Source organism: Pomacea canaliculata, linkage group LG11 (genome assembly GCF_003073045.1).
Source record: "Pomacea canaliculata isolate SZHN2017 linkage group LG11, ASM307304v1, whole genome shotgun sequence".
NCBI lineage: Eukaryota > Metazoa > Mollusca > Gastropoda > Architaenioglossa > Ampullariidae > Pomacea > Pomacea canaliculata.
Genome location: NC_037600.1, coordinates 21,280,560 through 21,308,119, shown reverse-complemented (window position 1 = coordinate 21,308,119; position 27,560 = coordinate 21,280,560). Strand labels below are relative to the sequence as shown.

The 27,560-nt window shown below is 44.0% G+C and overlaps 2 protein-coding genes and 1 long non-coding RNA gene across 10 annotated transcripts; 2 read left to right on the top strand and 1 right to left on the bottom strand.

The window, feature by feature from the left end:
- The first annotated feature begins 250 nt into the window (after positions 1 to 250).
- On the top strand, positions 251 to 10,988 carry LOC112576051. Of its 3 annotated transcripts, XR_003101742.1 has the most exons (10): positions 251 to 454; positions 1,076 to 1,162; positions 1,396 to 2,077; positions 2,942 to 3,032; positions 3,266 to 3,356; positions 5,715 to 6,443; positions 7,039 to 7,349; positions 7,728 to 8,210; positions 8,643 to 9,009; positions 9,623 to 10,988. XR_003101742.1 is itself a non-coding variant. In XM_025258274.1 (7 exons), the coding sequence occupies exons 4-7, from the start codon at positions 2,956 to 2,958 to the stop codon at positions 7,246 to 7,248; spliced, it is 1,107 nt and encodes a 368-aa protein (XP_025114059.1). In that variant the 5' UTR covers positions 251 to 454; positions 1,076 to 1,162; positions 1,396 to 2,077; positions 2,942 to 2,955; the 3' UTR covers positions 7,249 to 7,569. The 3 variants fall into 3 exon arrangements, 1 of the variants encoding a protein (XP_025114059.1); XM_025258274.1 differs by lacking the exons at positions 7,728 to 8,210; positions 8,643 to 9,009; positions 9,623 to 10,988 and having other exon boundaries at positions 7,039 to 7,569; XR_003101743.1 differs by lacking the exons at positions 251 to 454; positions 1,076 to 1,162; positions 1,396 to 2,077 and having other exon boundaries at positions 2,927 to 3,032.
- A 274-nt stretch (positions 10,989 to 11,262) lies between these two features.
- On the bottom strand, positions 11,263 to 20,417 carry LOC112575440. 4 transcript variants are annotated; one of them, XR_003101637.1, is made up of 8 exons: positions 18,567 to 20,247; positions 17,562 to 17,635; positions 16,578 to 17,285; positions 15,431 to 15,635; positions 13,405 to 13,900; positions 12,879 to 13,242; positions 11,534 to 12,662; positions 11,263 to 11,477 (listed from the first exon to the last, which is right to left on the bottom strand). XR_003101637.1 is itself a non-coding variant. In XM_025257316.1 (8 exons), the coding sequence occupies exons 5-8, from the start codon at positions 15,463 to 15,465 to the stop codon at positions 12,328 to 12,330; spliced, it is 1,230 nt and encodes a 409-aa protein (XP_025113101.1). In that variant the 5' UTR covers positions 15,466 to 15,635; positions 16,578 to 17,285; positions 17,562 to 17,635; positions 18,567 to 18,789; positions 20,284 to 20,417; the 3' UTR covers positions 11,263 to 12,327. The 4 variants fall into 4 exon arrangements, 3 of the variants coding, with proteins under 3 accessions (XP_025113101.1, XP_025113100.1, XP_025113102.1); XM_025257316.1 differs by adding an exon at positions 20,284 to 20,417 and having other exon boundaries at positions 11,263 to 12,662; positions 18,567 to 18,789; XM_025257315.1 differs by adding an exon at positions 20,284 to 20,403 and having other exon boundaries at positions 11,263 to 12,662; positions 18,567 to 18,919.
- A 48-nt stretch (positions 20,418 to 20,465) lies between these two features.
- Positions 20,466 to 27,531, top strand: LOC112575441. 3 transcript variants are annotated; one of them, XR_003101639.1, is made up of 5 exons: positions 20,466 to 21,357; positions 24,020 to 24,164; positions 25,134 to 25,232; positions 26,050 to 26,772; positions 27,472 to 27,531. It is a non-coding gene; the product is annotated as an uncharacterized LOC112575441 (long non-coding RNA). The 3 variants fall into 3 exon arrangements; XR_003101640.1 differs by having other exon boundaries at positions 20,466 to 21,366; XR_003101638.1 differs by lacking the exon at positions 20,466 to 21,357 and having other exon boundaries at positions 23,978 to 24,164.
- The last annotated feature ends 29 nt before the right edge of the window (positions 27,532 to 27,560 follow it).

The following is a 27,560-nucleotide window of genomic DNA, read 5'->3' as shown; positions in this document are numbered from 1 at the left end:
ATTTCTGTCTTGGGGTCTCGACAGACAATTAAGTCTGATTTGATTTGATTTGATTTAATAAACTGCTTGTTATTATTGCTGGGTTTAAAGTTAAGACATGGGTTCAATAATTTGCTTAATTACAACTTAAAAGTGTTTACTGGACGTCAATTTTTTGTCACAACTTGTTTACCACAGCTGGCAATAAGTCATAAAGACGACCTCGGGGCTGAAGCGCGGGGTCCCTTGGAGAGCGGGGCCTGGAAACTGTACAACACATGCTTTGTGCTTAATCGGCATTAGTTTAATGAGGGACACGTTGACATCACGTGACCACTGACGTCACACTTGGTGTTATAAAGTCTGAAGGAAGGCAAGACAAAGCATCTGACGACGACAACTGCGAAACATCGGAGAGAGTCATCATCTCAGGAGGTGAACTACAACAACAGCGACCATGACAACGGTTGTTAAGGTAGCGACAGAATATTCTAGTGGCTATTGAGTGTCAGAGGTCATGGCTGTATGTGTTAATGATTGCACAGCTTGGTGTCACGTGACAGGCCATGTCTTAGCCACTTGTGATCACATTTTACAAAATACAAAATACAAAAAAGGAAATGTATGGTTGAGACATGATTGGCGAGCCATACACAATGATGCAGCTAACCACTAGCCGGCTATCTCTAGCTATGCCGCTGTCTAGCCACAGTCTCTAACATCTGTGGACGTGTGAGCCTCCCAGGCTGCCTGGCACTAACTGTCCTGTGAAGTAGTTCCACACAGACAGACGGTGTGCGCATGAAGACAGAGCTGACTACCGCTGTGTACACCTGTACACAATAACACCACCGTGACGACAGTTTAATGAGGGGGAGGGTCATCAGGTGTTGGTGTCAGTCAAGAGACGGGGCGGGGCTTGAGCAGCCCTTGGTCACTCTCTTCACTGCCAGCAATACCTGACCGCCACACGCAGGTGAATGATGGGTGCATTGATAGACAAGTGTAGACATCATCAATCATCACGTGTCATTATCACCAGTCATCCTTGGTGTCTGCTGTACACAGATGTAAAGATGGTGTCATCTACACACAGGTGACGACTGTACTGCTGTGCGCCATGGTCCTCATGATGGACACCTTGCCGACCTCGGGGGCCACGATTGACAAACGACAACCGAGAGTAAGTAGACTGGCGGTGTGTACACCTGTTTGTTTGTGTGTGGTGTGTGGTGTGTGTGTGTACCGGCAGAGAAACCTTTCCATCCATTCACATTTACAGTTAAGTTCTTTTTTATCTCTCCCTTTATACCTCTCTTTCGCTCTTTCCGTTTTTTTTGGGTTTTTTTTTTTTGTCTTCTTTTTCTACAAACGTACAAAGTAAATAAATAAACTGGTTACCTTGATGTGTCTCAGTGCCTAAACTTCAATGAAGCATGTGGCAGTGGTGGTATCGAAGGTGATGGTTACGATGCAGTTTGCTGTGAAGGCCTCACCTGCGTCGCCGACTTTATGGACCGTCGTAAATGCTCGACACTGATTGGATAGGCGGCGCCGTGTACCCCGGGTGTCCTGCGCTCACCTTCCACTCGCTCTCACCTCGACCAACACTCGATGACAAGTCCTGCCAACAGGTCAAACGTCGTCCTCACGTGTCGACAGTTGTGGATGACGTAATAAACTATTTAAAATCGATTCCGTCTTGTAGTTGACTGTCGTGTGGCATGAGAATGGTACCCGAGTGACTGGATGCACTCTTCTACTGCTACAGCTGTTTAATAAAGACTGAGTAAAGTATTGTTAATTTAAAATTCGCTGTCACTTCATGACACAGACGCTAGAGAAAATAATTGCTTGCTCGTTAACACAGTTACAGTGTGTCATCACTAATTGTTGGCGTTGCCTCCACCAGTCAAACTCCACAAGTTCCCTCAAAAACCTTCAGCCCCGACTACCTATTTCCTCTCCACGGAACATTTCAGACCTTTCACCCCACCTCCATTGTCACCTCTATTGTCACCACGCACGTCATCACCATGGTCACCGCCTCTTGCTTGGTTGGCTGCCTGCTGTGGCTGGAAAAAGCTTCCACCTCGAGGTGATTTCTGTGATTAGTGGGTTAGAGGGGGAGGAAAGCAGGGTACCTGGAGAAAACCTCCAACAACCCGCAGTGTCCCCAGCGATTTGAGTGCAAGAGAAATTGTGTGTGACACAGTGTCATGACACTAGGACAAGTGACAGACACTGGCACAGTCACTGACACAGACACTGACACAGTCACTGACACAGTCACTGACACAGATACTGACACAGTCACTGACACAGACATTGACACAGATACTGACACAGTCACTGACACAGATACTGACACAGTCACTGACACAGACATACTGACACAGATACTGACACAGTCACTGACACAGACACTGGGACAAGTCATACAGCCACCGACATTTACAGGCAAGGAAGTGTGTAGCAATGGAATCCTATTGACTCAAGGCTGGATTGTGGTGTGTATGACACATGACCATACACACAGACTGGTGAGTACAGACATACATACAGACTAGTGAGTACAGACATGCATACAGACTAGTGAGTACGTACAGTGACATACATACAGACATACACACATACAGTGACATACATACAGACAAGTGAGTACAGACGTACATACAGTACTGGTGAGTACAGACAGACACACAGACTAGTGAGTACAGACATACATACAGACTAGTGAGTACAGACATACAGACTAGTGAGTACACCCTGGGTAGGTCATACTGCTACTACTGTCTTCTCTCTCTCCCTGACAGCCATGTGTAGGTCTCTGTAAAGTTCACTGTGTTTGCAGCGTTGGCTTTGATTAATAATTATGTATGTACATAAGTTGTCAATATTTACAACACGTTACAAAGAATAGGATCACGTGATATTAGTCTCACTTCTGCGCATGCCACAGCTGTCGAAACGAAGATGACGATGAGGAAGTCAGTCAGACGTCTGGGAGTCGAGGGCAGCAGCCGACAGAACCTGCAACAGTCAGTTGAGTGGTGAGTCGTGGCGACTTGCAATCTGTATTTTCACAATAACATAATTTTTTTCTCGTCAAAGTAGTTTCAGTGAAGTGTAGATGACAATATGGTGACTTAAAAATAATCTTAAATATTATAATAATCAAAATAATTATAAATTTAACATAAAAAGCCAAAGGAGAAAACTATTTTACTGAGACCTAGAGATCTTCCACCGCTAGTCAAACTAACAAACATTTTTCTTTTGACAGGAAAGCATTTGACAAAATCTTCATCAGACGTGCTGCTGGTCAGGGCAGACAACTGTTACCCATGTCTGCTCCTCCGCCGTCTGCTTCACAGGTGAGACAATCAGGACGATGTCGTAATGTCTTACACCTGCCAAATGTAGATGTGAGAAAAGTAGAGAGTAGTACCAGAAGTAACAACAACTGAACACGTTTAATTAACAAACCGTCATCACCTTCATCAGTCTCAGTTACCTCCCATTTTCTCTCGCTGTGTTTATTCACGATTTGTTTATTAAGCTCCGTTTTATTTACTATTTATTTATGAAGCACTATTTTTAAGGAGATGATTAGCAGGCTCTATTTTTCAGTGTAAGTTTATCAAGGTGTGGTGGCGCACCGACGAAGATGAGTAGAGGCAGGGGCGGACTACAATGTCTTTCTCCGCGTTAAGCAGACGAGAGTTATCGCCCTGGTCTCTATGATCGATCATAGGACACAACCACCAGCGCTTACACGTTGATACAACGTGCGTGACAGTTGTGACAGATGTGACAGTTGTGACAGTTGTGACAGATGCGACATGTGACAGTTGTCACAGTTGACAGTTGTCACAGTTGTGAAGATTGTTTGTCTCAAGAGCGAAGAAAGCAAGAGGCCATTGAGGAAAGAAAGTTTGATATCGTCACTGAGAGTTTTTCCTCAGCAGGGTAGACAGTTACGGGTTTGTTGTTGGTGGGAATCAGAAACTAATAAACAGGAAATTTTAAAAGAAATCTTCGAAAGTAAAGATAACACAAGACCTGTTCTAAAATAGGGAAACAAGTCGAAAACTTTGAGTGGCACTGACTGTAGGGGTCTCTGTGTGTCTCTACAGCAGCAGACAGGAGTTTCTGTCATCCTGGGGCTCGCATCGTCTGTACTGTGGGCGAGCTTTGTACACGGTGTGTGTGTGTATGTGCACGTCTGTGTGCACGTGTGTGTCGGGGGAAACAGCGACATCTTTGTTTTTCGTGAAAATGAGAAACCAGTTAGGAGGAAATATGAGAAGTAATCTTAAGACGTAAACACAACAAGCCCTGGATGAAAGGAGGAAAATTACAACTGACTCTCAGTCTCGCTGACTACACAGGTCTGGCTCTCAGTCTCGCTGACTATACAGGTCTCACTGTCAGTCTCGCTGACTATACAGGTCTCACTCTCAGTCTCGCTGACTATACAGGTCTCACTCTCAGTCTCGCTGACTATACAGGTCTGACTCTCAGTCTCGCTGACTACACAAGTCTGACTCTCAGTCTCGCTGACTACACAGGTCTGGCTCTCAGTCTCGCTGACTATACAGGTCTCACTGTCAGTCTCGCTGACTATACAGGTCTCACTCTCAGTCTCGCTGACTATACAGGTCTCACTCTCAGTCTCGCTGACTATACAGGTCTGACTCTCAGTCTCGCTGACTACACAAGTCTGACTCTCAGTCTCGCTGACTACACAGGTCTGGCTCTCAGTCTCGCTGACTATACAGGTCTCACTCTCAGTCTCGCTGACTACACAAGTCTGACTCTCAGTCTCGCTGACTACACAGGTCTGGCTCTCAGTCTCGCTGACTATATAGGTCTCACTCTCAGTCTCGCTGACTATACAGGTCTGACTCTCAGTCTCGCTGACTACACAGGTCTCACTCTCAGTCTCGCTGACTATACAGGTCTGTCTGTGCCATGTTGACGACTATTGTGCAAAGTCAAGTGCTGACATTAGTCATCAAAGTTGTCATCAGTCTGACGCGCTTGGAGTTGACCTGCACGTGCGCCGTTGACCACAAACAAAGGTCAGAGGGCGGCCAGCAACGGAGGTAGCGACGGGCCAGCAAGCAGCAGCAGGAGAGGGGTAGGGTGCACCACAAGGGTAGCCAGGTGAAGATGGGGATGGGAATATTGGTGTTTGACTCCCAGCCACCAACTAAGGTTATCTGACGACAAGCCAGCCAGCCCTGTATACAAGTACCACGTGAACAGAAAACAACTGCAAACCCGAGACGAGATCTGAACCCACGACAGCCAGTCGTCACTACACGCAAATAAAGGAAGAAGCGGAACTAATATTTAGACAAAAGACAAGCCTGACAATTGTTTATTTTTAAAAAAATTAAAACATAAAAAATACATTTTTAGCTATTAAATAAAATAAAACAGTAAATATTGTAATTTGCACGATGATACAATTGTATCGAATACACCTACCTTTGGTGTTTCAGCTGCGCACAACAAACGTAATGCCTCACAAGCTTCTATAATTCTTGCATATAAACCACTATTTCACCCTCAGTCCCTGAACAAATTAATTGTGTCAATTTAAAATATGGTGTACCTCTAAACTGTCAACTATATCTCTACTGTTTCTTATCAAGAACGTCCTTTGTAGTCAGCCATTGTTCCATGGAAGTGTAATATGCGATTATAAATGTGTTTGAATACAGGGACCCGCCTCAACACAGGCCCAGACATTCTGGCTCCAGTGGGTGGAGGCCGCGTACCCTGAACTTCACTCAGGCGCCTACTTCCTGCCTCCTGTCGACTTCAACCGCGTGCCGATGACCACAGAGATCATTGATCCTCTAAATATTCGTTTCCTTGTCCTACAACTTGCCCCGACATCAACTGGTCCACCCATCGCTGGTCTGCCTGGTGTTCCTCAGCCTCCTCTTGTGCAGGACAGTGACATCAGAGATGATGCAGCCATGCAGCGGGTGTTCGTCTGTCTGCAGAAAATGTCTGAAGAGCAAAGAGAAATCATGTTTGGACTGAGTCAACTTCTGTTCGGACAGTACCTGGGTGAACCTTGTTATGCTGCAGCGGCTGCCCAGCTCCCCATACCCGCCAGCCTTCCTCCTGCTCTGCCACGGAACTGGAAACATGGAGACTTTGATGTGCTTCTTATTCACCGCCGCTACGGTCTTGTCGTCTGTGAGGTGAAGTCTGTTGATGACATCCTAACAAAGGTCAACATTTCACAGCACAAAATAGACGACACCATCAGAAAAAAACTCACCCAGGCCGTGTCACAGCTGGACAAGGCGGAGGCCATGTTGTCTCACCTGGTGTCCGACATCGCTCCCGGTCTGCGCATCACTAAGACCATCGCTTTCCCCAACCTCACGACTGATCAGGTGCAACAGGCCATCTCCGGTGACCCACACCTGGTCAAGGTGGGGATCATAATTATTCTTCAATTTTTTTTACATTTGAGAAACTAAGAAATGTTTATATTCTGTCCTTATGGAGACAATTTTTGTCAGTACAAAGTACTTTTAAAGGCATTCGTACTCTCATGTCTACATTCTGAAGTAAAAGCGCCTCAAAGCCATGTTTCCGATGGATATCTATAAGCAATCTCCCATGTGTTGAAATGTCAGGGAAACCCCTCTTGCTCCGATACATGTTGTGCTAATCTTGGAAACTTGGTAGCATTGCTTTACGATGTCCACGAGAGTGTCTTCAAGTCCAGTTGCAACACCTGTAGACACTCAGCTTTTACCACAGAACAAAATCTCAGACGAGCTCTTTACAAGCAAATAATGTCCTCGTGACAGACACAAGATATAGCTCACATTTATATTTATTAGTCAATGTAGGTTGATTTTGTATGTTTCTTTTGTTTTGTTTATTCTGCTCTGTTTGTCTCTGTGTGTTGATACACTTTTTGTGTCGCCTTGTTGCTGTGGGAGGACAACGACAATCTACATCAGGTCTCTAAGTCAAACCAGCCTCCTCCTCCGTTGTGATGCTGTCTTTCTTCCACAGGACCTGTGTCGATGTCTAGGAACATCAGACCCCGCTGACATCCCTGGTCTGTGTCTGTGCTGTGATCAGTTGTCTGACCCCAAGACCCCGTGTGACGTCAGTAGTCACGTGCTGAGGGAACTGGGACACTGGTGGCAGCGACGTGTGGCTGGGGCTGGACCTGACAGTCACATGACACGTAGAGTGTACAAGACACTGGTAGCAAGGTGAGTAGTCGAAGTGTAGCGAGATATGATAATACAGCCACGTGTGCCTGGGGCTGGGCCTGCCAGTCACGTGACCTGTGACGTGCACAAAACTCTGGTAGCCAGGTGAGTGTCAGTGATGTGGGGGACGGCTTGAAAAAAGTAGGAATGAATGAAAGGAGATTAGTGATTGTTCTCTCTACGTCAAAGCACAGTATACCAAACACTTCGACTTCGCTCTTTCTACATATTAAACTTACAATAAAGCTCTCTCCTAGATTTATTATTTTGCTCTACAAAATGTAGACATTTTCTTAGTTTAGATATCTAGATGCTTTAACTTAAAGTCAGAAGATCAGAAATTTAGTTTAATCTTCGATCTGCTTTCGCCTTTCTTTTAATTGTGCCATATATATTATCTTTGGTGGCTCATCACATCGATGTTGTCATTATCATCATCATCGCAGAAGAAGTTTTACTGTGAGGTCGGAATAATTTTACCAGGTTCTGTGGTCCGGCGACAACAGTGACTGTGCCATGTACATCTCCCCCTCGCCTGAGTGTCAAGACCCTGAGCCACGTGGTGTCGTTGACAGGAGAGTGCTACACTGCTCAAATAGCTCTCTTCCCGGAGCAAGTTCACCTGCTCAACACCATGCCTCCCATGGTGTATCTGTCAGGACCGCCAGGTACAGGTAAAACTGTGGTGCTGCTGCTGGTGGCCATGGAATGGCTGCGATGTGGCCACCACGTCTACGTTGTCAGCGTCTGGTCGGAAAGTCACGTGGCGTGCATCATGCTGTACCACCTGCTGCTGCAGACTATCAACACACAGCAAACAGCAGGGGTCACAGGGGTCACAGCTGGCCACCTTCACCTCCTGCAGTATGAGTTTAAAGCTACGGGAGGCAAAGACGTGGACAAGGCTGTCAATGAATTGTCGCAGGCGGCCAATGGACGGCCGCTGTATGTCATCGCTGATGAAATGTGAGTTTCAAAGCCTGTCAGTCGGTGAACCATCAACACACAGACGATACTGTATTCTTCCGGTTTATTCCTGTCTGCGATTTCTGACACCTGAACATAGTTTCCTTTCATTAGCGACAGGTGTGTGTCAACTAGCCTGACCTTTATATCTTCTATAATATTTCCTGTGACTAAAGTAACTTTTTGAGATATTTCTATGCATACATCTTACTTTTATTTACATATTAGTATTTGTTCATTCACATCAGCATTACTGTAATATTGGCAAGTAGTGTCCTAACATAAGAGCTTTAATGCCTTCGTAACATCGTTGTTTATAACTTGTAAAGGCTGGCATATAACAAACATATACATGTATATAAAGCCACATTATTGACAAAGGTTTAATATTAATATCTCTTTCATAATCTGTAAGATTTATGTTTCTGACAGGTCAACTGACAACTTCCATTTCTTCTTTTACAAACTACTAATGCAAGTTCCTCGTCTCTATATCTGGGCGGCAAACTGTGATAACATCATGCTACCCGGTGACTGGTCGTGGAATTCCTCACCAGACCCCTCCGTTGCCCGCCGGTAGTCGTGCGGGAAGTGGAGAAGGACAAGAAAAAGGTTGAATTCATGTTTTTCAAAACCTACACTCCACGTGGCATACCTGACCACACAGACGGCCCGCCAGTCAAGGTGTTGTACCATCGAAGCTTTCAAGATGACCACTCGCCCACCCACCCAGCTGACTGTGTCAGGTGTGGTCGTGAGGTGGCCAGCTTCCTACGCCGACTAGGTGTTGGTCTTCCGGGTGGGTGTGTTGAAAACTGTGATATGTGTTGATGTGAGAACTAACTGCTTTCACTTTACGAATATCAAAATAGTCTACAACCTGGAAGATGACTTTATCCTGCATTATAAACTGTGTAATAACATATTTTAATACTTTTGTATCGAAAGCTTGGGGGGAAGCAATAGCCTAATTGTTATAACCATTGCGTCTGAAGCTCATAGTGAATTCCCCCAGCTGGCCCAGATTAACAAGTGATTGAAGAAACGATTCGATTGAAGAAATGCAGGAAGAAGCGATGAGTGAAAAAACGTTCGAAGAAACGACGATGCCTAGCGGCTTGGGACGTGGGTCCTTCCACAGAAAACTCAGTTGTGGGGAGAGAGAAACAAACAACCGCACTGCACAATGTCTTCTACTCCCTTCTTCTTTCTCGTCTCTTGTCCAACGGGAAACCTCCCCCGTCCCGTCTGTGTGTGTGTGTTATCCCCCAGTGTGTGTGTGAGTACCTGTGTGTGTGTGTACCTGTGTGTGTGAGTACCTGTGTGTGTGTGTAGAGCTGTGTGTGTGTGTGTTCGCGCACTGTTTATCTGCAAAATGAATCAACTAATAAACATACTTTACACATTAACAGGGACTGTCACAGCTACGACAACCGCAACACCGCCGTGCCTGCAGTGGCGAGACGTGATGGTGGTGTACCGCAGCGAGCAGACGACTGACCCCGCCATCGTCACGGGGCTGAGGGCAGGCGGTGTCGCAGCTCGCGCCATGACAGATGACGACATCGAGGACGTGGCCACGGCTCGCAGTGACGTGGTGTGGGTGGGGCAATGCTATCGTCTGCGGGGGCTGGAGAGGAAAGTCGTCGTCTGCGAGGATCTCGGCGATGCTCAAATATTGCGAGCCATGTCACAGTGCACGTCACAACTTGTCGTTATCAAGCTGTTCAGCTCCCACGGACATTAACACCTACACCTGTCACCTCTGGTTGTTGGGCTCCGTTCTCTGAACCTACCTTGGTTTATTTGTTGTTGTTTTTTTCTATTATCATCTAGAGAGATTTTGTTGTACTATTTATAAAACAAAAGCATACAAATATTTAAATATTTATGATGGATAGAGAGAATTCCAGTGTCGGGCAGGACATATAAAGTCACTGCCTGTCAATGAGAGTAAAATTGGTTTGATATCCGATGTTTCCTTTAAAGTCGCAGTTTCCAAGAACCTATCGCCGACGTTGAGTGACGACTTGACGACCACTTTCATCGCCTCATGTTGCTCGGTCCTTCTCTACACGAGGGGCAGGACTTGTCAGGGCTGCAAAAGCAATATTTTTATTATCCTTTAACAGCTCACTGCAGACTGTCTGGCAAATTCTGAAATTGTTATACAGATTTGTTTGTGCTTAAAGTTTTGTCATTTTTTTAATTTGCGTGTTGCGAGGTACAGGTGGCGCTGTACAGCAGGGGTCAGACCGGGGGGAGCGTTGTGCAGGCTGACAATGACAAGTATAGCCTTATAACATCGCACACTGTGGGACACATTGGTTCATTCCAACAAAGCTTCGGTTACAAAGAGCAAAAGTAAGGGAGACAAGCAGGTGACTAGATGATAGGAAGGGGAGGTAACACCGACTTCCACAGTTCTGTGTCTTGCTGTGTATGGAGGAGACTGGAGATCAGGTTTTGTCTACACATTAGGTCTGTCTGTTAAAACACAGAATACCTACAGACACCTACGTGTTCACTTGATGTCACGTGACCACATTTCATCAAAGGTTTGTATCCTGTAGCTGATAATAGTTTCTATTTTTAGATAGTAGCGGGACTGGTCTGCTTGACACTGTGACCGGACTACGAGGCACCAAGGGTTCTGTAACCAGTCCCCCGTTCCTCTTTCTTGCTCCAGGGAGGAGGACAAAAGCTCCCAAGAAAATGTTTATGAAAATTCTGGCTTTCACTTGGCGAGTGAGCTCTTTGATCAATCACCTCGTGTTGTGGGTTTTCCCCTCATCTTCTACTCATCCTCTACTCATATCGCACTTAGCCGACCTTGGAGTCTACTAGAAACTCTGATTTTCTTCTAAAAAAAGGTTGTTTTTTTTTTTGTTTTTTTTTACGATGTGTCATTCAGTTCTCAGATAACTTCTGTCTCGTGTGAGTCATTCACACCTGTCTTGTTCTGGATTTCAACGTACGCTGGACATCACATAGTTCATTCACTCAAAACACAGACGATTTATTCCTTTAGACGGATAAACGTACGGCAAGGTGGTTTAGAAATTCAATGTTTATTTATACTATTGAAAGAATAAAAATCACTGATAAGCTCTATGATAATAGCACTGTAGCACTAGTGTAAATACCTACCTTACCTAGCACTCGTGTAAATACCTACCTTACCTAGCACTAGTATAGATACCTACCTTACCTAGCACTAGTGTAAATACCTAACTGACCTAGCACTAGTATAGATACCTACCTTACCTAGCACTAGTGTAAATACCTAACTGACCTAGCACTAGTATAGATACCTACCTTACCTAGCACTAATGTAAATACCTTAGACACACAACACACGAACATCAGCAGCCTTTACAACAAATGTAAAACTTTGATTTCAATTATTTCGTCCAGCTTAAACAGCTGTAAGAGGGGAGGGTATGGAGTCTGTGTCTGCGAGAGCTGCCCTCCCCCCGAACTAAAGTCTTCTCTCTCCTACACACAGGTGTGTACATAGGTAGGTGTGTTTGTACGTGACAGCTGCCATCCCCCAGAACTAGAGTCTTTAGGACAAGCAGTCTTTTTTCAAAGGAACAGTCTATAAAGGTGTGGAGCTGAACTGGGTACCTGTTGTTCTGTTCGGAATCGTGGGTACAGACCCTCATCGGGACCTGCTTTCTACCTAAATAACAAGATGCCACTGATTTTCATCTGACACACACACACATGGAAGTTGGACATTCCCCCATCCCCTTCAAGCTAAGTGGCGCCATCCACTGCTCACGTGGATAAACGGAGGAGGAGGGGAGTATGAAAAGGGAGAGAATCCAGGCACTGGCAGTGATACTTTGTGTCCACCAAACACAAAGCTAGAGAAATGATACTCATAACATGACTCTACTCTTACATGCAGTAAGGTTATGTACATTATTGTAGTGACAGAGCCAATGTGACATGGAAACACAAATACCAGCCAGAACGTATGATTAATATCACACACTCACACTCACTCACTCACACACAGTCACACACACACATACACACAATGTTGGTCACAGTCATATTTGAGTACAGTGACAGTTAGAAGACGTCTGATTGTGATTGTGATTGCTGTTCAGGCGGAGACAATCACCAGCTGTGACGTACAGCGGGACATGGGGTGAAGTCGAGACGAGTTATCCGTGACACTCTCCAGACAGACGACGACTTTTCTCTCCAGGCCCCGCACGTGGTTTTCACGCGCCACCCACACCACGTCACTGCGGGCCGTAGCCACGTCCTCGATGTCCTCATCCTTCATCACCCACACTGGGATACCCGCTTCACTCAGGCCCTTCACAAAACCCGAGTTGTCAGTGGGCTGTCCAAGCCACACCAACACCAGCACGTCTCTCCACTGCAGGCAAGGCGATGGTCTGTCGCTGGTGGTGGGTGTGGTAGTGGGGTCATCTGTTAACATTTACATTTAGTTTCATCGTCAAGAGATTGCGAGGATACAGCGTACATACTGACATGTTGATGAATATAACAAGATGCTATACTCATGACTTAAAACTGTGCGCGTACGTTACTAACACAATCACCTTAACATTTCTGTTTCACACACGATTATTATTTATTGCTCAACAGTCTACAGATATTACACCACACGCTACCCACACCTACCCTGAACACGACCACGGAGACCGCGTAGTACTTTGGCCACCTGATGACCACACCCGACACAGTTCTCTGGACAAGGATCTGAGACACCTTTGCATTCTCCGTGATACAGCCGTGTGACTGGCGGGCCGTCTGTGTGGTCGGGCACACCTCGCTCACTGTACGCCTTGACACGAGGTTCGACTGCAGTCATCCTCTTGTCTTGTTCGACTTCCCTGACGACGGTCGGTGGAGAGCGGAGGGGTCTGGTTAAATATTCCACTTGCCAGCCGGCGGGTGCGAAGTCATGAAAACAACTTGCCGCCCACAGATGGAGAGAAGGAACTCGTGTCCGCAGCTTGTCACAGAAAGGCTGAAAGTAGTATGGGCCTGTACAGACATGGTTGTTAGAGTTCAAGTAAATACCGGTTACTGTCATCGACGTATCTGACACTCTCTACTATCATTGATAGGTCTTACACACTTCACGGTCACTTCCACGTTGTATACAGTCTGCTGTCACTTACACATGTTTACTTTTGTCAACACACCTTGCCGCTTCATCAGCGATGACGTACAGCGTGTCTCCCTTCGCCGCCTGAGACAAGTCGTCCACAGCTTCGTCCACGACCTCGTCCACGTCCTTGTCCACGGTTTCACTTTTGTCAAAGAGGTAGTGCCGGAGATAAAGCTGATTTTGTGTAACTCCTGTTGCCTGCCATTGTATTATCTGCAGAAGCCGCTGGTACAGCATGCTACACACGGCACGACTATCACTACAAGTACTCACAATGTACACGTCTTTGCCAGACTGTAGCCATAGTTCACCCATCAGCAGCAGCACCACAGTTTTACCTGTACCGGGTGGTCCAGTCAGATAGAGTCTGGGAGGCGCCGTGTGTAGCAGGTGAACTTGCTCCGGGAAGAGTGTGATTACAGCAGTATAGCACTCTCCTGTCCACCACACGGCCTGACCCAGGGTCTTGACAGTCACACGTGGAGGACATGTGCATGGCACAGTCACTGATGTCGCCGGACCGCAGAACCTATCATTAAAATGAAAGTAATTACATATCTACCACTTCAGAGAAAATAAATAAAAAAATGACTCTTTGCAATCTTCTAGCATTTTCTAGTCTTGTCAAGTTTTGTTGGCCCATTCAGTCAGTCAGTCGTCCCTTCACCACCACCTGTGGTTGGGGGGATGAAATGGATAGACTAGCAGTTGACAGGCCGCCATCTTGTCTATTGTGGACGACAGTCAGCAGGTCTTGCACACGACCTCCAGTCTTTGACCTTCGTCAGTCAGTTCTTCCTCTCACCACCGCGGCGTCCACTACCCGCCAAGGTGCCTCAAAGGACAGTCTTCGACAGGGGTCGTACTGGGTCACATGACTATGTACAGCCTTTTCGACATCTTCTCATCAGACTGCTAGGTCTGTATGTTCGCTGTCTCTAGCCTTATTGTTTCGGAGAATGTTGGCGTCGGTCTTCAGCTGGAAGTTGTACAGGTCCTTGCAGTACTCAGTCCATCGGTTGAGCACAATATTGCTTTCTGTGACAAGATGGCCATTGCCGTCCTCCACGACTGAGGTCTTGTGCTGATCCGTCTTAGGGTCTTTAGAGATTGGTAGGCTGGTTTGCTGTCACCTCCTGCAATTCCATCCTCTATATGCCGGTATGAGCTTTAAGACCAGTTCTTTCTCGCTGCTTTTATTGTTTTCTTGATGGTACATTTTACTTCTTAACATTCGGGTTAGTTTTCTTTTCTCTCTTGAAGTCCCTCACAGTTATCTAGAATGCTATTTGTGATTCTTTTTCCTCTATCACTTTAGAAGAGACTGGGCTGCTGACATTAGCACCTCTTTGATGTTTCCAGTGAGGGTGTTCACATCACAGTTCACCAGGCTCAGCACGGCAAATTTTCCTCCATCCGTTGCCTTGAAGACTTCTGCAACGTTTGGGTCTTGCAGCTTCTCCAAATCAAACAAAAAAAATCGTGAGAGGGGGTGGGGTAGTTTGGGAGTCGCTTCCCTTTCAGTTTCAGCTTCAGGTTCTTTAGAACAAAGTCGTGGTCGCTACCAATGTCAGCGCCTGGGTTAGTCCTTTTCAATATATATATATATTTTTTTTTGTAAAATACTCTTGTACGTTATGCATGTTTTCCAGGCTGTTTGGACAAATAAAATGGACAAAACTAAAGCAACATCGCTACTTAATACTAGAATATAAAACAAGATGAGTTTGTATCTTTAGGAGTGACAGAAGGTAGTGTTTTATACATCTTGTGATACCCAGGTCGCTTCAGTTGATTAGACAGCCAACATGCTCCACCTAAAAGTTATTTTCCATTGTACACTGTAGATTGAAGGAATTAAAACAGCAAATAGATGATATATTTGGAAAGAAACTACCTTTAAGGAGAAGAGATGGGAACCCAGGCCTGTCCCCTTCATGCATACACACTGTCTTTGGGCGGGAAGAGATGTAAACACACCTAGCGACCTTTGACATGACCCTTGACTGTAAATTCACAAACAATAATGAGTCAGTGTTGACAATTTCTTACTGCCCACCTGGATACCAGGGTTTTGTAGACCACATCAGTCATGTGGGGATCAGGTCCAGCCCCAGCCACACGTCGCTGCCACCAGTGTCCCAGTTCCCGAGTAGCACGTGACTACTGACGTCACACGGGGTCTTGGGGTCAGACAACTGATCACAGCACAGATACACCAGGGATGTCAGCGGGGTCTGATGTTCCCAAACACCGACACAGTCCTGTAAAACAGTTCAGGTAGAGAAAAGAATAAAAACACTGTGTGCAAGTTGACAGATCCTGACAGTAAACTTTGCGATGATAAAATAGCATCGTCCGGTGTTTAAAGAGGTTTATGTTGATTATTCAAAGAGACACGACAGACCTTCGTGTTTATTATTGTTGCTTTGGGTCATTATATAGGATCTTTCCTTTATATTCTGTTCGATGTATTTTATCACTACTGGTCAGAGCTCTGGCCGTGATACAAGTACACATAATATTATTATTAGTTGTAGTCGTAAACATTTGTTTGGCAGCTTCGGTAATCATATAGTATCTTGTACTTTGTTGTATATTGTATTATTACATAGATATTTGTTATTATAGGCCACTATATAGGATCTTGTTCTTTGTTGCATATTTTATGTACTACATAGATTGTTTAGCTAAGAACGAGACTTTGATGGCTATAGAGGTACATGGCTCAAAGTGACTCACTTAGCTGAGGGTTAAGAGTATCAATAAGTTAATAATTCTTAATTGAATAAATGGTTTTAAAGAAAAAGAAATTATGGTTTCAAGAAAATAAGAATAAGATTTGGACAGTACACTGCCACACATTTCACGTGTTTCCAGTGACTGACCAAAGTGTACGCAGCATCGATTTCATTGATGTTTGTTATCTTTGAAAGAGATGCGAATTATGATGTTAGTCTGGTAGTCGTCGTAGATACAATCACCCACTGGAATAAACTTTAATCCATAATTTAAACAAACCTCCCTAAAAGTGTTGATAAAGACATCGTTCACTTAAGTTCCTAGCTGTCGTTGTCAAAGACAGATTCTGTGTTCATAGTTTGTGACAAGTGTAGCTGGCCTCAGCTGAGCTCGTGTGCATGAAATAACTGTAGTTGTGTGATGATGTAGAGAGATGTAGGAGCATGTAGGAGAGAGGATTCTACCTCAGTCAGCTGGGTGTTGCCAGACACAGCTTGTTGTACCTGGTGAACTGTGAGGTTAGGCAGCGCGATGACCTTAGTGATGCGCAGTCCGGGGGCGAGGTCAGACACCAGGTGAGACAACATGGCCTCCGCCTTGTCCAGCTGCCCAGCTTCTGTCAGTTTTTTTGTGATATTACAATCTACATCCTCCTGCGACATATTCACTGCCTTTATATTGTCACCTAAAGCCTTCACCTCAAAGACTATCAAACCATAATTGTCGGTGAATAAGAAGCACATCGAAGTCTCCCCTCTTCCACTCCCGAGGTAGAGCTGCAGAAATGTTGGCGGGTAGAGGGAACTGGACGACCTCCACAACGTAAGAAGGTTCCCCCAGGTACTGTTCGAACTTGAGCTGACTCAGTCCAACCAACACTTCTTTGTTCTTGTTCAGACAAGTGTTGAAGACAGGCTATCACCCGCTGCATGGCTGCATCACTTCTGACATCACTGTCCTGGACGTGGGCTGGCTGAGGACCTGCTGCTGGGGGAGCAGGAGAGGAATCTGGTGTTGGACTGCCAGGTGCTGACTGGAGACAAGAACATCCTGACCAGCAATCAGCTCTATGGTCATCGGCACGCGGTTGAAGTAGACAGGAGGCAGGAAGTAGGCGCGTGAGTCGAGATCAGGGTATGCGGCCTCACCCATTGGAGCCAGAATGTCTGGGCCTGTGATGACATTGTTTTCAGTTTATAATCTACTAAACTCTAGATGCTAGTATTTCCATTATTAACCCATTCATTTGTTTCAATTCATACTAAGCACCTGACATCACAAGTCAGTCAAATCAATAAGTTTTGCCCTAACGATGTCCATAAAATATTTGTAGTTTAAAGACATTGTCACGCAGGTTTCAAAGATCAGTTACGGAATAACTGCAGCTGTTGTGTGTCTGAAATGATGTTGTTTCTGTAGGCATCTGTAATGCATCCTATTCGCCTCACCTCTGGTGGAGCAGGCGGCGGATGATCAGACATGATTGACAGTTGTGTCGCCTGAACCAAGTCTGTACCCTGCTCTTATATGGATAGACAACAGATTTTTTTAGATATATATATATACTTAATCATTAAAGAAGAAATGTAAACTAACAGTAACATATTTTTACTGAAGATTGTTACTGTATAAAACTGTCAGAAATGTCCAGAGAGAATCCCACAGCAGGAAGAGTTGTTGTTACTGATTTGACCATCCATATCAAGGCAGTAAAATCACATCTTTGTTACACTGGTACAGCATTCCAATAAAAGCATATCGCGTAAGTACACAAAAGTATACAAATAAGACTAGTGTGTCTGACAATTCACTCTTATGCATCAAACATAATGTGCTAATATGTCATTCTGTTTCACATGTCTGTGTACACAACACACGAGTTCAACACAATACAAGACAGGTAGAGAACATTTACATGTTGTTTATGACACACGAATACACCGCTGGTCACAGCACAACAAGTACACAAACACTGACTCAGAGTGAACCACGTGTCAGACACTGCACGACACGTGACAATGAAGTGCGCGCCTACAAACTAATACAAACACACTGCCTAACACACAAGGTGGTAAGAAGCTAGCAATACCACGTGTCTCCTATTTTACAGGTGTGTGAGAGCTCAGTAACACCTAGCTGTGATGCACTGTCTTCTGTCCTCTAGCAGGAAGCTAGAATGTGAAGGTGTCCAAGGCCATTCAAATGGTGTGTGAGATAAGTAACACTGTATAAACACTGTATAAACACTGTATAAACACTGTATAAACACTCCAACGATGCACAGCAAGGTAGTAATGCCCATGCATGTAGCACTGTGTGTCAGAAGATAATGCCACGGCATCACCATTGTACAGATATTAAGGAAGCCCACCCCATGCCCGCCTTTGTTTCCCTCCGTAATGACAACACGCAGATACAGTATTCACACCATGTACAGAGAATAAACCACTCACCCCACAGTGACCGGCTCCAGCAGCTTCGTGATATTCTGTGGTTTGTGTGTTTTACTCCGTGTCAGCAGCACAGGAATGAGGCAGTCATTGCATCTTCTCCCTGACAGACGGCCACAGACTTGTGTAGCCTGCTGCAGGCAGCGAGTTCCTGGCGGCAGCCATCATGAGTCATCCTCTGCTTTCTCAGAAATGATGTTTGAAGTCCGGGGCAGCAGCAGGCGGTCTACACAGACACGCAGCACCACCCACAGTCTGTGTCATACACAACATCGGACACTCTGTACCGCTACCTTCCGGTGGGAAGTGGATAACAATTGTACACAAGTAGGTCGGCGATTGTAGACAGGAGGTTGCTGTGACGAGGATTAAGTTTGGCTGCATGAGGCTGTAGGGTCGCAAGGTCTGGATTTCCGCACTTCACATTGTCAGGCCATAAATATCAGAATAGACAGCGAATAGGGTGGTAAACAATAACAGTATTCGCCCACGACACACCTACACACACGCATCTTAACCGTGGACAGCAAGGATGGAATTAATACAAGACGTGTTTCAGCACCGTCTTGAAACTGAAGCAGGCTGAGTGAATGGCGCTGAGAAACACAGTGTGGTGCGAGCTGAGAATGGTCAGTTCCATGGTTTGGGATCAACATAAGAAAAGGGTTCATCGGCAAATATTTTGGTGCCGAATTTCGTACGTGTAAAATAGTATAGTCCGACGAGGAACGGAGATGTTTTATGTGTATTTCTGTATATTTAATAATTGATTTGGTTTCTTGAAGGTCATGCTTTATTCCCTCCACGATCCTCTACAGAGGCCGCGTATGCGAGGGGGAGGGGGACTGTGAAGCTGGTGACGTAGCACCAGTTTTTGAGTATAAATAGCAAGTGACGTAGCACCCAGGTTTTTGAGTCTACCAGGTGACGTAGCACCCATGTTTGTGTGTACAATAGCAGGCAAATTGCAGTGGCTGTACCCTGTTTGCCGCAGTGTTAAGGGTTCATCTCTGTCCTTTCCCTTTAACGAGTGCGGGTTAAGTATCATCCTACCTTGAATGTTTTATGGTTCGTCGTCAAGTGGCTACCGTACCTCAAAATCTGGTTCCCCTTATTTGACGAAGTCAGTTAAATCGTTATCAGGAATAGTCAACAAGTCAGGAGTAAACAACAAATCATGGGTATAGACTACTCGTGCTACTGTAAATACTATAGTCAGCAATGTTGCAGCTGCTGCTTATAATTGCAAACCTCAGTACTACATCCACTAAAGACTTCAGTACAATAGTCCATGGCGTTTAAACGCAATTTGGAAGAAAAGCCCGAGAGCGCACACCCTCCTCAATAAGCTCTAAACATGTTTCCAAGACACGCAACTCTTTCACATCGACTCAGTTGACCCTTTCTAAACATCAAATATAGGTTTTTACATTTTAGCTGCTGCTTCACAATATCAGATGATGTGAGGTACAGTGTGAGGTGTGGAGGATAGTCATGGCGCAAAAATGTTTTGGGTTCACTAAGAAGATTTAGTTTTGCTTCAAATTCATGCGAAGAGGCTGACAGAATAAACAGACACAAACAGTGACAGCGACGGAGAGAAGGAGACTTTTGCGTGTGGCTTCAGTTTGAAAAAAGAAACAACTTCTTCCAAAAAGCAGTCATAATGACTGATGCTGCTTATGTTTCAGTATGCAAAGAGGACAGAATGTTACTAAACCTGAGCTAGCCGGGTGTCGATGGAGATGGCCTGTTGAAGTTGACGAGCCGTGAGGTTGGGGACGGCGATGGTCTTAGTGATGCGCAGACCGGGAGCGATGTCGGACACCAGGTGAGACAACATGGCCTCCGCCTTGTCCAGCTGTGACACGGCGTCTCTCAGCTTCTTTCTGATGTTGTTGTCTATATTGTGTATGTCTGTGACATACTCAGTGTCTCTGTGTTGTCACCAATCGCCTTCACCTCACAGACGACAAAACCGTGACATCGGTGAATAAGCAGAAGATCAAAGTCTCCCTGTTTCCAGTTGTTTGGAAGAGCCGGAGATAGGCTGGAGGAAGGAGGTTGACGTGCACCAGCGAAACAAAGTTCACAAAGGTAAGCTGACTTAGTCCGGAACACGAGGAGGCTGAGGAAGACAAGTCCGTCCAGCAGCGGATGGAGTCGGGGCCTGTCGGCTGGACTGACCGGCCTGTTCAAATGCTGACGGAATGACTAGAACATTCTGACCATGTCTGGTCATCGGCACGCGGGTAAAGTACACAGCAGGCATTAAGTAGGCACGGAGTCGAGGTCAGTGAAGGCGGTTTTAACTAACTGGACCCATAACTCCTCGTCTTGTGCTCTCATTTCAATAGCTGTAGGAAGTGGGTGCAGAACTGTTGGCGAAACGATCTGTTGGGACGGACGCCATCGTATTTGAAGGCGAACTGTGCTCTCAACCAGACAGTTCGTGGACCTCGTCAACTAGCACTGCCGGCTGATCGGGTGTAGCTCCAACCATCTCTGATGTACTCCATGGTATTTTATGCTATCTATAGCTTCTATAGAATAGTTTTGAGACACTCAGGAGTCTGACCTGCTGAGAGACTTACCTTCATTGCTCTTCTACGTGTGAGAGTTCTGCTCTACCTGTGAGAGTTGTGTCCCTTGGCCTAACAGGCTGAGGGGATAGGCTCCCCTTGATATTGTTGATGTTTCGTTGTCGTGATTCCTTGTGGATAAATGTGTTGGACCTTCATGTTTACATGTGCTTCTGCTGCGTTTCTTTCTCTTCTTTCTCTGCAACAGGACGGTATATAATGTATGTAATGCATGTAATGTATGTAGTGTTATTTGAAGTGCGAACTGTTTGGATCTATAGGCTGGAGTCCACTCCGCCCGCTTCACTCGCTTCGACTACATTGAGTAAACTGAAGTGATATCAAGTTAGGACATTAGCATGGCAATCTTATTTTTATATTGTTTATTTTGCTTATGTTACTATTATTATTATTCAGATTATTTTCAGCATAACCTTTACATTGCTAAAGGAAAAAACAGTAGTTACTATAAATGGCATGCCAAAAAAAATAATAACTCAAAATAATAGAAACACAATATGACACTGGAATGAAAAGTATTTAAGAGAAGAATGTACTTGTTTGCTAGAGGTTATACCACAAAATATGAATCCAATATGGAAAGATAATGCATTTGTCAGCACGGTCAAACCTGAATTTGTTCATGACTATAGACAATGTTTAGTAAAATATACCAAGAATTGTAAGAGTTCTTTCACCAATCCTATGTTTTAAGTTTGCATATTGGTGTATGATTGTGTGTGTGAGTGTGTAGACAGAACCAATTTCTACCACAAAATATGTAAATAAAATTTAGACAACAGTTATTTATTGAGTTTGTGAGTCAGCCTCAGGATGACAACGTAATAGAAGCAGGAGTGAATGTGTGTGTGCAAATCTCTATGAGCTCAAGAGTAAGTCACATGAGAAAATGGTCAATATGAAGGCTCACATAAGGTTGCTATACAACAATTTTTAGGAAAATCAAATTTGCAACCAGGATTGCAGTAATGATTTATGATTTGATAACCTGAATTGTCTGCCTTTAGTGGTATTACTAACATGACTGACTACACACTATATAACTGACTATGCACCCCTTACTAAGCTTTCAAATCATTTATAAAGTAATTGAAGGAATCATGAATGTGCAGGATACACAGGATGTATAATGCCGGACTTTACCATGTAAATAAATGACTGAGTGGACAGCTAATAGTCAAACTATCATATCATATCAACAAGATGTAAAAGTCTACATAGCCATATCACATGCTAAAGAAATTAATGATATTACAGTCCTTTCATAACTACAGCACAAAATCTGTTTAGAGATGTGTTAAGCTGAGAACTACATGGTTAACATGTAAACAAGAATAATCTATCAACTGATGATAAGGTCAATTTCTACACAGAAATACTATACAAAATATACATATTGTAAGCTAATATTTTCAATGTAAAAAAGAGTTATCAAAAGATCTTATGTAAACAACTTGTGCGTCAATCATTACAACAGGCTGCCTGACAGACTGCCTGACAGATCTGTCTGTTACTGTGTGTGTGAAAGGTCAGAGATGTATCTATACATGTACCTGCACACACAGACACATACATATACATGCCTGAGTCATTGTGTGTGTGTTATTTGATTATGTGTAAATGCAAGAGTGGGTGAGATTTGTTGACACACATTCTGATACTTACCATACTGCTCATAACCAATTTTTTACTTATTATTGCTCATTACTGATCATTAATCCTTTTTACTTTTTATTATATAGTTATAATCATGATCTGTCACTGGCCCTGCTCGTTGCTTCTCATTACTTCAGACAAACACTGATGACTTAGGGCACAGTCACAAAGTGGGGCGCAAAAATAGCCTGATGATTTTTTAGAATGAATAATGGTAGGGGAAAATATAATTTTCATAGAATGACATTACAGGACTCCTTTCCTCTGCTTGTAGGTTGACCACCAGGCTAGTTTCTCAGTAAATGTAGTACAGAAAAACCTTTATTCGCGGGCGCATTAACAGTCACCAGCTACCAGTGGGGAAGTAGAGGGCAGATGGGGGACGGTTGAAGGGTGGGGAGGGGCAGCATAGGTGAATGGGGGGGGCAAAAGTGGCTTGCTATTTCATATTTTTTAAGTGATGAAGATTTGTTAGGGGAAAATATAATTTTCATAGAACGACATTAGCAGGACACCATTCACTTCACACGCAAGTTTCTCAGTTCGTGTGTTGGTCTGTCATCTGAGGGCACATTGCAGTGACCAGTGATGAAGAAGGAGAGCGTAAGGCCATGTTTCGACCATGATTGATCTTTGACCACCATATGCAAATGAGCCAGCCTCCTTCAGTATTCATTTCAACTCTGTATAGTTACAGAATTCATTCTATAAGTATACAATTGATGTATAGCTCTGTAGCTACAGAGTGGAACTGTATATAGAAAATGAATTGGATAACAACTAATTATATAAATGAAATACTTTGGTTTTACCGATTTTTTTCTTTTTCTAGCTAATGCATTCTATGCTTATAAAATTGAGTTGTATAAATATAGAATGAATTGTATAGCTGTAGAATTCAATTGTATAAACATAGAATGCATTGTATACTCATAGAATGAATTACATAGCTATAGAATAAATTCTATAAGTATAAAACACATTTTATAGCTAGAGAAAGAAAATTAGAGAAAATCCCCCTCTTGTCGCCCCATATACTTGCGTGTCTCTGAGTGTTTGTGGGTTGAAAGCAAATTTCCATATGTGTGGAATGTCAAGGTTTTGGGAAAACCCCAAAGCATAGATTTTTTTTTTTCTCGTGTTTGTAACATCGGGAAGTCTTTCTTCTTTTAACGGTTTTCACGGTTCTCTTCTTAGGGATATGGAGCGAACATCCTTGGTAAAGTGACTGCCATGATTCCGCCTTCGTGCCATTCCTCCGTGCTCAGACTGACAGAGGTGCACGATACTGTCAGTGTTATGGAGAGATACAGTTTGACAACCCAGTAGTTATTTGATGAAGGTGAGTATCTATTGCTTGTGTTGTTATTTCGATATAATGCAGTTGAGTAAATCGATAGCATCACGACAGACACAATTAAGAACCGGAGGATAAATGGCAGGTCGTCAGGGTTTGTCTGAGGTAATGAGAAGCAGCAAGCAGTGGCAGTGATAATTAGTAATGAACAATAATGAGTAGAAAAGACTGGACGTGTATGGTGAGTATTGAATGTACACAAAATGTGTGCGCACTATCGTGTATTTACAAATAATGAAATCACACACACAGAGACAGACAGACCGGTCAGCTGGCCGGTCATAGGGATTGAAGCACAAGTCTTTTGCACAAGATCTTGTGATGACCTTTTTGCTTTTAAAATATTAGCTTACAATATGTATATTTTGTTTAGTAATATATACCTTAATAGTTGATAGATTATCCTTGTTTACGTGTGAAACTGTGTAGTTGTCAGCTTAACACATCTCTAAACAAATATGGTTGCCTCCATATGGTTATTAGAGGACTGTAATATCATTAATTATTTTGTGCTATGGCTATGCAGACTGTTACATATTGTGATTATGATATGGAATAATCCTGGTGATGTGCTGGACTGTGTTTCTGCATGATGACATTTTTTTTACTTCTACGACTTCCGTTGATCCGTTGTCTACCAGTCCGTCCTTCCACGACCCTATTGTTATATCGGGGCAGTTTTTGTTAGCACACGTGACAGAGAGATGAAGCATGTGCATGTTCGTTCCACGGTCTAAAATTAAAAAAAAAATAACATTTCAATTTTCAAATGTAATTTTACTATTTATAGTAAGTCGTAAAAAACAAAGTTTCAAAAATAATTATGATCAATAGATTGTAATCTCAGGCTACCTACAAATATACAAAAAGCTAAAGTGTATTGTGCATGCAAGACAGAGAGATCACAAGATCTTCCATCGTTAGTAAAACTAACAAATATTTCTCTTTTGACAGGAAAAAAAACAGTTGACAGAATCTCTATCAGACTTGTTGCTGGTCAGGTGCAGACAACTGTTACCCATGTCTCGCCATCCGCCGTCTGCTTCACAGCAGGTGAGACAATCAGGACAATGTCGCAATTTCTTCCACCTCCCAAATATAAATAACAGAAAAATTAGTGAGTAGTAACAGAAGTCACAACAACTGAACACGTTTAATTAATAAACAGTCATCATCTTCATCAGTCTCATTTACCTCCATTTCCTCTCACTGTGTTTATTTACGTATTTGATTATTATGGACTATTTTATTCACTTATTTATTTATTAGGCACTATTTGTTTAAGTATTTTTTTAGTAGGCACTATTTTTCAGTGCAAGTTTATCAAAGTGTGTTGTGGCACTCCGAAGAAGTGGATGAGGAGTAGAGGCAGGGGCCGACTACATCTTTCTCCGCTTCAAACATACGAGGGTTATCACCCTGGTCTCTATCCTCTTATATCATGTTAGAACACAACCACCAACGCTGACACGTTCATGCAACGCGCGTGACACATTATCACAACGATTTTTTTTTTTTTTGAATTTTTTTTTTTTTTCTTTTTTTTTTGGGGGGGGTGGCTGTTTTGTTTTGTTGTTTTTATGAGTATAAGAGGGAAATTTTAAAAGAAATCTTCAAAAGTAAAGATAACGCAAAACGTGTTCTAAAGTCTCTATACAAGTCTGTGCCATTGCAATTACAACGGCCCGGAGAGTCCTCTGACCCGGAGCTCGTGCTGGCTCTCGGCTGCCTTGGATGTACCTCTAAAGTCTAAACTGTCAACTATATCTGAACTGTTTCTTGTCAAAGACTTCAGTTGTTGTTATCCATTGTCCCATGGAAGTGTAATACGCAATCATAATGTGTAATAATTAAAGAGGTTTTAATACAGGGACCCGCCTCAACACAGGCCCAGACATTCTGGCTCCAGTGGGTGAGGCCGCGTACCCTGATCTCGACTCACGCGCCTACTTCCTGCCTCCTGTCTACGTCAACCGCGTGCCGATGACTAGAGAGACCATTGATCCTCTAAATATTCCTCTCCTTGTTCTACAACTTGCCCAGACATCAACTGGTCCACCCACCGCTGGTCTGCATGGTCCTCAGCCTCCTCCTGTGCAGGACAGTGACATCAGAGATGATGCAGCCATGCAGCGGGTGTTCGTCTGTCTGCAGAAAATGTCTGAAGAGCAAAGAGAAATCATGTTTGGACTGAGTCAACTTCTGTTCGGACAGTACCTGGGTGAACCTTGTTATGCTGCTGCGGCTGCCCAGCTCCCCCGCACGCCAACCTTCCTCCTGCTCTGCCACGAAACTGGAAACATGGAGACTTTGATGTTCTTCTTATTCACCGCCGCTACGGTCTTGTCGTCTGTGAGGTGAAGTCTGTTGGTGACATCCTAACAACGCTCAACATGTCACAGCAAAAATGGACGACACCATAAGAAAAAAACTCACCCAGGCCGTGACACAGCTGGACAAGGCGGAGGCCATGTTGTCTCACCTGGTGTCTGACATCGCTCCCGGTCTGCGCATCACTAAGACCATCGCCGTCCCTAACCTCACGGCTCATCAGGTACAACAGACCATCTCCGGTGACCCACACCTGGTTCAGGTGATAATTTTAATCATTTTTGAATTAAAAAAAATAAGGAAACGGGAAACAAGGTATATTTACATTCTGTTCTTATGGAGACAATTTCTGTCAGGTAGAAATACCTATTTAATGCATTCATACTCTCATTTCAATATTCTGAAGTAAACCGGTTCAAATCCATGTTTTTGGCGGATACTTATAACCAGTCTTCCTCGTTTTGAAATGTCAGAAATATCTGCCGTGATACGTGTTGTGCTAGTCTTATTCATCCAAATCCCTGCTGTCAGAGAAACGCTTCTCTCATACAATAAGGGAGGGAAACTTGGTGGGTTCGCTTTACCACGTCCACGTGAATGTTCTTACAGGCAGAATCACGTTCATAAAATGTCCTCAAATAACAGTCTACAACACAGATGCAACACCTATCAACTTTTCCAGAAGAACAAAATCTCAAACCCTTTGCGATCAAATAATGTCTTAGCAACAAGCGCAAGATATAGCTCACATTTATGTTCATAAAATGATATGGGTTCGGGTTTGTTTGGGAGGAGGGGTTTGGTGCTGATACAGGTCTTTGTGTCGCCTTGATGCCAGTGGTAGAGAAACACAAATCTGCAGCAGGTCTTTAAATAGCATTCAAGTGTCTCTGGCGCACTAGACCCTCAGGCATATTACTACTTGCTGTATAACCTTTTACATCACGTGGTTCTTCCACAGGACCTGTGTCGATGTCTGGGAACAACAGACCCCGCCGACATCCCTGGTCTGTGTCTGTGCTGTGATCAGTTGTCTGACCCCAAGACCCC